The sequence below is a fragment of the Pelmatolapia mariae genome, linkage group LG9 (assembly GCF_036321145.2).
Source record: "Pelmatolapia mariae isolate MD_Pm_ZW linkage group LG9, Pm_UMD_F_2, whole genome shotgun sequence".
NCBI lineage: Eukaryota > Metazoa > Chordata > Actinopteri > Cichliformes > Cichlidae > Pelmatolapia > Pelmatolapia mariae.
Genome location: NC_086235.1, coordinates 21,305,650 through 21,317,697, shown reverse-complemented (window position 1 = coordinate 21,317,697; position 12,048 = coordinate 21,305,650). Strand labels below are relative to the sequence as shown.

Here is a 12,048-nt window from a genome sequence, read left to right as displayed (position 1 = left end):
GTTTTGTGGACAGTTTATTCAGGTCAAGGCCATGGGGAATGTGGCTGCAGGGAGAAGAGAGATGCCTTCAAAAAGTCTTTAACAGTACTACTGTTTACCTCAAAAATGATGAGGAAGCGGGGGGGAGGGAAAGAAATGCCATCCTTGTCTTAACTTTGTTGTATGTGGGAAATACTCTGACTGTTGTCATCACCTGAACCATGCTTTTAACTTGCCTCATCGTAGCTGCTTGTAGTCTTTGTTGCAGGTATGGCATGAGTTTCTTTGATTTTCAAAGTGGTTATTTATATACGGCGGACATTTACTGTCACCTGTACCAAGATTAATTATTTATTCATTGTATAGCTGATGTGTTTGTGAACACTGGTCATCACAGAAAGGGCTTTAAAAATGTCTAGATTTTCTTTAATGCAGTCCTTTTTTTTCTTGGTAGGTCAACTTTACTATAATGTCTCTTATGAAACTAGTTGAGCGCTCATCCTCCACTAAGGCCAGCAGCCTGTTTCACAGTTTTAAAGGAAGTGATCCAACCTGCACCAAAATTCAATAAATTCTTCCTTTGCCCATGGTCCACCTCTCCACCACGTTTCATGAAAATTGGCCTCAGTAGTTATTGCATAACGTTGCTGGCAAACACACAAATGGTATCCATCACATCCTTCTGCCTTGGTGGAGGAATGAGTAGCACGTTACTTTTCGAGAACACTTCAACCAGTTTGATGTTTGCAAACCGTCCACAGAACTACTGAAAAACTAACTACTGACATTTATTTAAAGAAAACTATGGTGTAGACAAATAAAGGTTAAGGCTGGAGTTTCAGAGGGTTTACCTGAACAGTCTGTTTATGGGATATTTTTTGAATTGCAACATTGCATGTTAGAGACATTTATATAGATTATTATATACTATTTATAAGGATTTTTACAGAGCACAATCCAGAATCTGGTATGAGTTGGTATTTTTCTAACAATTTGCACACCTATTTTGACAATGAATATAACTTGTTTGTAATTGGTAATGTAATGCACATATGATAATGTTTGACAGTGGAAAAAAAAAATCTTTATTTCTAATTGGATGTACTGTATGTACCATTGGGGATGTGGAAAGCAGATGTATTTGTTTGAGTATTTTAGGAAATAACAAGAAACTGTGGGAGACTTTTGATATCGCAAGGTTCATATTACCCCACTGATTTGTGCAAAGTCTTTGGAGATGAAGTTATGTGTATAACAATAAAGATGTTATGCCTTGTTAAACAACATTATGCTTTCTTCTTGTATTTTGATCCTCGTTTACCATTCAGTTCACCTTTCAGGTATCATGGTATACACTCAGTGGCTATCCCTAAACTGGGATAGCACCATCTCCGGGGTTCACAGAGAATGGTCCAAAAACGAGAAAATATCCACTGAGCAGCCGTTCCTTGGGTAAAAAGGCCTTGTTGAGGCCATGGATCAGAGAAGAATGGCTAGTAACTAAAAAAAAGCTGTAATTACAATCAAAGCATCTTTAAATGTGCCACATGTCAAGCCGTGAAGTAGATGGGCTACAGCAGCAGAAGACCACTAGCTAAGAACAGGAAACTGAGGGTAAGATTCGCAGGGGATCACCAAAACTGTACAGTAGAAGATTGGAAAAATGTTGCCTGGTCTGATGAGCTTCGATTTCTGCTGTGACATTCAAATGGTAGGACATGGAAGCATAGATTCATCCTGCCTCGTATTTACGGTTCAGCCTGGTGGTAGTGTAATGGTATGAAGGATATTTTCTTGACACACTTTGGGCCTCTCAGTAACAACTGAGCATCGTTTACACGCTACAACCTGCCTCAGTATTGCTCCTGACCATGTCTACTTTTATGACCACAGTGTACCCATCTTCTGATAGCTGCTTCAAGCAGGATAACACCCGACAAAGCTCAGATCATCTCAAACTGGTTTCTTGAACATGACAGTGAGCTCGCTGTGCTCAAATGGCCTCCACTAGTCACCAGATCTCAATCCAGTCACCAGATCTCAATCCACATTTGAGCACCTTTCAGATGTGATGGAACAGGAGACGGGCATCGTGCATGTGCAGCTGACCAATCAGCAGCAACTGTGTGATGCAAGCATGTCAATATGGACCAGAATCTCCGAGGAATATTTCCAGCACCTTGTTGAATCTATGCCATGGAGAATTAAGGTGGTTAAGAAGGCAAAACAGGATCAAACCTGATACCAAATGAAATGGCTGGTGAGTATATTATAGAGGACAGCATACATGCAACACAAGTAATTCCAAATAAAATCAACAGATAGATTTCATTGGAAGGATACAAGGATTTCTACTTGTCTTGTAAAAATGTTTTAAATTCTAGTCTCATGTTCACTCCTACCTATCTCCATGCAACAGTGACCTCATGTTGACCTTCTGATAATGAGATGCAGGGGGAAAAACACCAGGCACGAAATCAAAGTATCTTAGTCAGGGTCTCACATTAGCTGTTCAGAAGCACGCAGGTGCCCCAGTTTGTCTCGAGTCAGTTTATACTGTTTCCACCACTGATCAGCCCTGGATTAGTGTCATGTTACGCCAGCAGGGGCACCTGCCTGGAATCAGCAGCACCATGTCGTTGCACTTGTTGTGGTCTCTGCCCTGACTCCAAGAGAAAAAAGCAAAACTGGGAGATTTTTTGTTTTGTTTTTAATTTTATGGTTTTACAGTGTCGTATTGCTGTTCAGACTGTGTCCCTCTGGAATATTCTGGAGGGTATATATTCCTGGCAACTAAAACCCCTATGTGAAGCAGAACTTGTCAGTAATAGTATAGAATATCTCTGTTACTATTCTAATAAGGCAGAGCAAGTGGGACAAGATTTGGTTGCACAGGCTGAGTTGGACAAATATAAACCAAAACCTTATAAGCATATCGTACCTTCTTATAGAGGCCATTTAACAAAATTCTTTGACAGCTATAATTTTGAACCAGGGTGGAGATTCTACACCCAGTTTAGTGGGCGTGAGGTGAGTGTGCGACTCAATATGGGAGAACAGAGAAAACACATAAGCAGACGCCTGACATGCATTTTTTCCCTTATATTTAGCCTTTCTAAAACAATATTTATATAGTGCTTATAATTATGTTCTAAACAGGTAGCCTTAATAGAAACTAAGGACTTGGGTAGCAAATTGAAATTTGCTGCCGATTGGTCAAACAAACTGAGACCAAGCCTCCACCTTCAGAGCAAAAAGCAACTCAGTTCTAAAATTGGATTAATGCTAGTAAGCAGTGAGGAGATATCAGTGGGCAGCGTTTTTCAGAAGTGTTGCTAAGACATCAGTATTAAGCAGATCCCCTTTCCATGCTTGGCATTGCTTGCCTTGCTTAGCATCACCTCATCTGTTCCTCATATTTACACAAACAGAACCAAATAGCAGATATCAAACTGTAAACCTGTCACTTTTAAGTAAACAGTTACCTGCATTATTTAAACACGCAGCAGATTCTTTTTTCACTTGTCGGGCCTCAGTGTGCCACTTCTTTGGGACCCTAAGAGAGCAACGCATGCCATTTAAACACAAGGACCTCCATGTCCTGTTTATTTAGTGACATGTGAGTCATGGTGAAGGTTTTATCACAGGGGTCTGTAGGGTGAGTCATAATAGTTCAAACAAGCAAGCCTCAACATAACGCATTAGCCTCAAGCTACTCAAAGTAAATGGTTGTCACATCCACTTATCTGTCTGCTGAAGCTTTCATTGTGCGTGAACTACATTAAATAAATATATAAACTTGAGGCAAGCCAGAAAAGACTTCTCAAAGATTTGGAGGATGCTATTTTTCCTCATGCATTATTTGCTGCGAATGGCTTCGTCTTAACGGATGCATAAGTTGGGGTTTTACACTCATCGTCATAATGCCAGGAGTGTACCATTAATGCATGGCTCGTGATGATTGTGCTTCACTGACTCGGAGTGCATTGTTTCATCCTACTGCTTTCACCATTAGCTGCAATTTTCAAAGGCATTTTGGCTAAATACTACTAAGTCAGCACCTATTTCTCTACAACCCATTTGTTTGATCAACAGCTCTACCTGCTTACCTATTTGTCAAAGGAGCACATAAGAGGACCCCACCACCGTACAAGGTAAACAAAGACAGGATATCAAAAGCGGCACTTTGCCACATATGATACTTTACATTCTCACTAATTTTCTGGTAAATCGAATTACACAAACACAGTTATTGTGGAAGAAATAGAAACAAATCCTTTTATATAAAAAGTTCATATACAATTTTTATTTCATGGATTTTAAGACTTTTTAAACAATTAGCATAAATTGATATTGAGGTGCTTCTGTTTTGAAACATGTCATGGGCTGCTGATGCTGAGCTTCATGGGATTAAGACCAACATGAGAAGTGCAGGGCGCTGTGGCTGGCTGCAGGCTAAAGGAACAGTACACTCAGATTCACTGTGACAAGCCTCCCCTTCTTTTCACTGAAGAAGAATTGCCCAAAGACATTCATCCCCCATCTTTCCCTATCATGACTATAATGCTGACCTGGTTTCATTCAGGGCTTCTCTACCAAAGCCATTGTACTGCTCCTTAAATGGTCCTAATGTATTTACATATGACCAACCGATGTGGAATTAAAACTGTGGTATAAAGAAGAGGAAATTGTGTGTGCTGGTAAATATAGACAAGTGAGTCTTCCCACAACACCATATCCACTTTTGCCATTTATCATTAATGATGTAAAAATCAGCAGATAAATGTTTAAAGTATGCCCACTATTGTCATTTCCATATGCATATTTTCTTTATTGGACTCCATTAGAGTAGCTTTGAATTATTCACAGTTCAAACTCATTTTTAATTATCTTATACTCAACTTTGGTGTGGCCACTCAGTTGAAGATCTGTCTGAAAAAAAGCTGCTTTAGCTCTTTTCAGTCTCAGACCTCTTTGAGTCTCTACTGATTGGCTAGCCTTTGCAAACAGAGGTTTTGAACAGGAGGTTGGTGAGGGTATAGTGCACAGCACAGATGACCACATGAAGCTATCCCCTTTCACTGACACAATACAGAGGCAAGCGGAGCAGAATAAAAAGATGAACTAATCATTTAGAGCACTCCGACATTTGTGCTTTTGCCTCATTTGGATTAATTGTACATGCACTTACTCTGTTATTTGAAACTTTGACCGTGTTTACGCTACTATGCAAAAGTCTTGAGTCACCCCTCACCTCTTTATATTTAACTTCTAAGAAGCCAGACTTTCTTTTTAATATTTTAAAGTAATCTTGAGCAATGGTTCCCCAGGCTGTTTGGAAGGCTTTCAAGGTTATTCTTGGACATTGGCTGGTTTTCCTGATTTTCAGTGCAGTTCTTGTACCTGAACATTTTCAGAAGAATGTTTTTTAAGCCACTTAGCACTGACCTGTGAATCGTGCAAGAATATAAACAGTACAAAACTCAAGGGGTGAACCATTGTTGTTTCACATAACAGACTATTTAGCAAAGAATCAATTTTAAACTGTATCTTTAGTCAATTTGTTAATAGCAGTCTCTCACAAAAACACACTGCTTATTCCCATTTCTTTAGTCGATTTTATTAAAAATGGCAAATGTAACACAGTTTGAAAGGTATAAAGTATTTTTGCACCAACAAGGTGATTCACAAAGCACTATTAGCTTATATATATATATATAGATATATATATGTATATACATATATATATCGATATAGATATAGATATATCTATATATATATCGACATATTTTGGCAGGATGGGCTATATGTCCTTAAAAACTAAGGAAACTGTTCTTAAGAAATGGGAATAAAATCCAACAAAGACCCGAGAGACACATCTGGCCCTTTAGTTTATCCATCTACTATTCACTGAAGCTTCATAAGAAATGGCCTCAGTGGAAAATTGGCTGTGAAGAAGCCATTCTTAAGGAAGGAAAACAGGGAGGAAATGCTGAGGTATGCCAAATTTTACAAGAACTTGACTGAAAATCAATGCCGACAGGTCTTTTGGAGTGATGAATTAAACCTGACATGGCTTGACAATGATTCGAAGCACAAAAGCATGCCTTGATAGAAAAACACAATGCAGCACTATCAGTCATGGATTGGCCTCCCCAGAGCCTGGACCTCAACATTATTGAAGCAGTGATCATCTTGATGGAGAACAGAACAAAAAGTCACAAAATCGAAAGAAGAGCATTGAGTGTCCTTCAAGAAGTCTGGAGAGCTATTCCTGAAGACTACTTAAAGAAATAACAAGAAAGCTTCCCCAACAGAGTTCAGGCTGTGTTGAAGAATAAAGCTGTATTTCAAGGTTGTTAGAATTACACAAACTCAGATTTTGCCTTATATACTGTATTTCCATGTATGTTTCCACTTTTCAATAAATAGCTGCAGTCGTTTCTCATTTTCCTAGAAAAATACAAAGAAATAATTGGTGGCTCAAGTTTTTTCCATAGCACCAGAGGTGGGTACAAGAAAGTGTGATCTGTATAGAGTTCAGTTGTCACAGGGATGAATGGTATCACTGCACATGACACCAGTGTTTGCATGTGTTCTGCGTGTTTGTGTGGTTTAAGGAAGCCCTGTTGTAAGGGCCCACAACAGCCTCCCCAAAATAGAGCCGAGAGCAGCTGCAGCCGGGTGGGTCGTATCAGAGGGACATCAAAGAGGCCGCCGCCACCCGCCCTCTCTGATCATAAGCACTAATGGTGTAATGGGGGACTGGAAGGTCAGTGATTGTTTTTGGTTGTGTGTCTGTGTGTGTAAGAGAGAGAGAGAGAGAGAGAGAGAGAGAGAGAAAGAAAGTCAACAGGCAACAAAGGTGATAGAACCTTCTGGAGCACAAAGCAACAGCATATAATCCTTGCAATAAAAAATAAATACCAGATTTGGTGTTGCCTCTTCACTGATATCTATGGCAGAACCCAGCACAGCCAATTATAAATAACTGGCTAGTGATGTCTTGGAAAATGGATTCCTTCTCCCACTGGTGAGTGAACTCTGGATCCCTAGATATCAGAATAAGTGGAAAAAAGTATATCACAGTCCCACAATATTATCCGTAAGGAACATACACTTCATCACTCTTGCATCAAACTGTACAGTTTCCAGGCATGCTCAGTATACTACTCTTAGTGTCCCAGCTCAGATAACTCTGCGTCCATTTGTGAGCCTCAGATTTCAACAGTCATCACTTTTCCTGCATGAAGACCTCCAGGCAGAGAGGTCCAGGTAAAGACACAGTCTGAATCTGAGCGTACGACACCCCATTTGCTGTGATGTTGTCCTTATGTATTCGATATTCTTATGATATTTTATTTACCATTTATAATATTTTGTACTGGCTGGACGTCAGAAGATATAAAAGCACAGAGTACATGCCTCCCCCGCCTCTCTCATTCTTTCTTGAATCCAGATTTATGGCCCTATAAAATGTCTCTGTCATGTCCAATCAGCACCTGCTGTCGCTCGTCACAGACCCAGTGGAAACAGTCGGGGAGGTTAAGCTTGAACACAGGCGCTCTCTATAGGATTAACAAGGCATTAACCCGTAAACCAATTTTAGTCATCTGAGCTCTTGATAAAAATAAAATAAAATAAAATAAAAACCCAGAAAATTTCTTACTTCTTCTGCTTATTTGGCCTTATCTGTTTACCTTAATGTATTATTTCGATATGCTGACAACATATACAATAGCGGACAGTTAAACGCTCATTATCCTGAAACGTATTTTGTGATCGTAGAAGACAATATTTTATTTTTAAAAAGAAAAGTTTGCTAGCCATAGTAATATGAATATTATTATTATTTTTTTTTATATACACATAACTGGCAAAGAGCCGGGCAGTTTTCTTTTCCACTCTGCGGAACAAATTTACTGCGGACGTGTGTTCGCCCATACTGGTTCCGGGTTTCAACATCCTGGTAGCTAACGTTAGCTGAAACACAATCTCTCTACGCTATAAGGTACATAGTGGTAAGAATCCGTGTATCTTTTCCGTTACGTGATTTTATGTATTGCCGTATGTCAAGGTCAACTATGTGGTTTGAGTTTTACATTGTAAAGAAGCGGTAAAATAAAAAAGCTATATCAATTTTTTGGAAAGGTTTTAGCAGGCTAGCCAGAGCTGACTAACCCTGACGGCTGCGTACACGTAAGATAGAGGAATATATTCACAACCATTGCTGTGTGATTTAGATATGATGGATGAAGAGGATTTACAGGTGAAGATGTTCATGTATCTCTTAACGGAAGCTAGGCTTTGTTTTAACGGGCCTAACGTTACGCGGCGTTTGTCATAAATCATATTCGACGGGATAGCCAGCGTTAACATTTAACAACCTGCAGTTTGACAAACACAGTGGCAACCGTTGTGTAATCTAGCCGATTAAATGTTGAGTTGTAAGTTATGCCCCAGAAAGAGTGATGTTTTAATGTTTTTCCTTTTCAGGATTAAAGAAATCCCGGAACAACATGGGTGAGTGATGGCTAGAAATCCACAATTCATTAAAGCAGCCACACTGAGGTCTCATTTCTTCGTCCCTCTTCAGTAGCTGTTGTCGTACACCTGTTTAAAATTGTTGGTTGTCATCTCTGTTACTTCACAGATGGTGAAGAGAGAACCTATGGTGGCTGCGAAGGGCCAGATGCCATGTATGTGAAGCTGATCTCGTCAGATGGCCACGAGTTCATTGTGAAACGAGAACATGCCTTGACATCTGGGACTATCAAAGCCATGTTAAGCGGGCCAGGTGAGAATTCAGACACTGACATTGTTAAAAAGGAGCAAATTTAACTTTTTAACTTGAATGATTTGTAATCTAATGGTAACATGCATACATTCATTGGTCATGCTCTCCAGTAATTTTGTTGCACTTTGACGATCATGTCAGATTTTTTTTTTCCAGTGGTAGCTTGTTTCTGCCAATCTGCTTAAAAAAACTAAACTAAAAAAAAAATTGTGTGTGAATTTTGAGGTGTTTTCTTAGTGTTTTGAGTTAGTCTCAGACCAATGCTAACCTGTAGTGCAGCCCCAATTTTAGCCATATCAAAATCAAAATTTTGATTTACGGATCGGGGAAAAAGAATAACAATTTGTGGCAGAAATGGCTTCCACAGTTTTCTCTGCAAGCTATTGGATTGCTGTCCACTTTAATCCAGTGTGAGTAGTTATTTGGAATTTGGAACCAAATGTATTTAAACACTGAAGAACGTAACGTTTGTTTTGCTGCTGTTTTTACTGGAATTCTTTTTTTTTTTAAAATCTTTTCGCAATTAAAAAAAATAAACCCCACATATAGAAATCCCATTGTAGTACCTCAACCACATGATCATCATGTGAACTATTACTTTACTAATTTTGTTAGAGGGTGTGTGAGGTTCTGTAAAAGATGTGCATAGTGGTGCTTGTAGGAGATGGTGTTATTGCTTTCAGTCAAGTTAATTCTGTTTCTCCAGTTGATGGCACTGTGCTCCCCCTTTGTTAGCAATACTATTCATAGGATTTCATTGGTGCAAATGCCATTATTCATTGCCTCATTTATCCCTGATCAAAAATATCTTTGTAGGTGCATATAATTACAATTAATTGGACAGTTTAATACTTTTTAAAATAATTATTGTTATCAATATCCATTATATGGTCTGATATTTTCCAATTAACTTGTAAATATTTTTGCCCGACTTTACTTGATTACCTATCCTGCTCTGATCATCATGCAGAATTCTGTTTATTGGCTCCATCCATAATGAGAGTGTACATATTCAAGGTTTTCTCCAGCTTAGGTGTTATATGGAGAGTGGGTGTTTGGTTTGTTTGATTTTTTTTTTTTAAGCTCAAGCTCTGGTATTTTCTCCTTGCTCATGATGAATCTTTTGCACAGTTTTAGCTTGCTGTAGCTGTTGCAGCCCCCCGAAGGCAAAGCTAGGCAAATCAAATCATTTTAATGTTGAGTAACTCACTATAATTAGATCCACACTAGTAACATTACGCCTTTAAAAGATCAGAGGATGCATCTACATTTAAAAACAAGATCTGCACAAACAGTTGAATAGTCGTCAGATATATGCTGCTGTTCACTTTTACTTGGGCCAGTACACTGGAAAGCTTTCAGAATACTTCTTTGGTTAATAAGGTGTTTTTAGGTGTTATGCTCAGTGCAAGACTTAAATCTATGTTGAAGCTCTTTACTTGACACTGTAGGCTGATGTGCACCTTAATAGAAAAGTAACTACAGTGGCATAGACATGAACCACTGTGATAGGGCTGTTTGGTAGCAGTATCCGGTGTAAACACATTACCAGGATAATACCTCAGTAATTGTATCTAGCTTGTTCATTATACTATTCCAGTAGCATCAGTGCAGAGACATGCTGTTTAGCAATATGTTTATAGATTCAATTGGCTCCGATATCTTTTCTCCTTCCACAGTTTCTGTGAAAGTAACTGTTTAGTTCCAGATTCATCAAATCTATGACCAACATTAAGAGCCCAGTTTTGCTCACGATGGCAGAGCAATGGCAGAAATTCAACACAGCCCTATAAATTAAGCTTACAACATTGAGGAAATCCCTGTATATGTTCTTTTAATGTATGAACATGATATTGTCTATCTGCAGGACAATTTGCTGAGAATGAAACCAACGAAGTGAATTTCAGAGAGATTCCATCTCATGTCCTCTCCAAGGTCTGCATGTATTTCACCTACAAGGTCCGTTACACCAACAGCTCCACAGAAATACCCGAATTCCCCATCGCACCGGAGATCGCACTGGAACTACTCATGGCTGCAAACTTTTTGGATTGCTAAAGTTGCAAAGATAATGGAAAAAAAGCTTAAAACATTTTTAGTTTCTTTTTTTTCTTCTTTTTTTGAGTATTTAACTTGTTTTGCTATTCACTTCATATGAAAAGAAAATAATCCTTTTTCTTTGGTTTGCTGTTATTTCATTAGTATTAAAAGATGACATTTTAACATGTTAAATGGATATAGCAGAATGTGACAAATGTGCCCCCCCCAGAAATCTCTCCTCACCACACCATCTTAATAAAGACGTATTTGGTGAGCACTTTGTTTCCAGTCTTTGGTACCTTGTGCCTCATGAAATGAAGTACCATCTCCACAATGAACATGCTTCCTATTTTTATTCTCTTTTGAAGTTTAAAAAAAAAAAGATATTTGAGATAAAGGCAACAGTGGGGATGTTGTATACACTAAAATTGATAATTCATTGTTTTGTTTTTCACATCAGTAGTTGGAGATCTACTTAAAGGGGTTACTCTTTATACTGATCAGACAGGGATGTTTGGAAAATGAATGAACCTCAGATATCTGTAATTTAATTAGCATGGCAATGCTGAAATAAAAATGTGTATTGAATCTGAAAATACTGGGGGGTTTTTTGTTGTTTTTTTTACACTATTGTGGGAGAACTGCAGTGACTGCTGTGGTTTAAACACTCTTAACATTGTGTTAGACTAAAAATACTTAAAATGTGGATTTAAAGTAAAAACTTATAGGAAATACTGAACAAATAACTGAAAGGACTCGCTGTGTGCTCGTATTGCTCCAGCGTGACTGATTCATCAAGAAGTGAATTTATGACTCTAGGGTAAAACAATTGGTACAGACTCCTTAAAGTCCCATAAAGTGATATGACATAAGGGCTTTGTGTTGCATGTTATAGAAGAAATTTCTGTGCTCATAAAAAAAGTCAGTGATCACTTAAACTACATAAAAATGGAAAGCTGATCTTATTATTCTGAATAAACATTGCCTTGCACATTCAAGTTTTAGAACTTTACGTTGCCTGTGTCCATCCATCCATCTATTTGACTAGTGCCTATATGGAGTGCTTACCAGCCATGCCATGTGATACACCCAAGTGTTAATTCCCATGGTGAGGCGAGAGCTTATATCACATCTGATGCAACTCTGGCTACCAAGAGACCTTTTCTCTGTAGGAAACATTAGGAGGTTAGATCAAATTGCAGTTCAACTGGATGAAATGTTCAAAATTTTTG

The 12,048-nt window shown here is 38.5% G+C and overlaps 1 protein-coding gene across 2 annotated transcripts; it reads left to right on the top strand.

Moving 5' to 3' along the window:
• Positions 1-7,891: 7,891 nt before the first annotated feature.
• Positions 7,892-11,093, top strand: eloca (elongin C paralog a). 2 transcript variants are annotated; one of them, XM_063483357.1, is made up of 4 exons: positions 7,892-7,990; positions 8,476-8,502; positions 8,633-8,776; positions 10,644-11,093. In XM_063483357.1, exons 2-4 carry the CDS (start codon positions 8,499-8,501, stop codon positions 10,832-10,834), a joined length of 339 nt encoding a protein of 112 aa, XP_063339427.1. In that variant the 5' UTR covers positions 7,892-7,990; positions 8,476-8,498; the 3' UTR covers positions 10,835-11,093. The 2 variants fall into 2 exon arrangements, with proteins under 2 accessions (XP_063339427.1, XP_063339428.1); XM_063483358.1 differs by having other exon boundaries at positions 7,911-8,000.
• Positions 11,094-12,048: the final 955 nt, after the last annotated feature.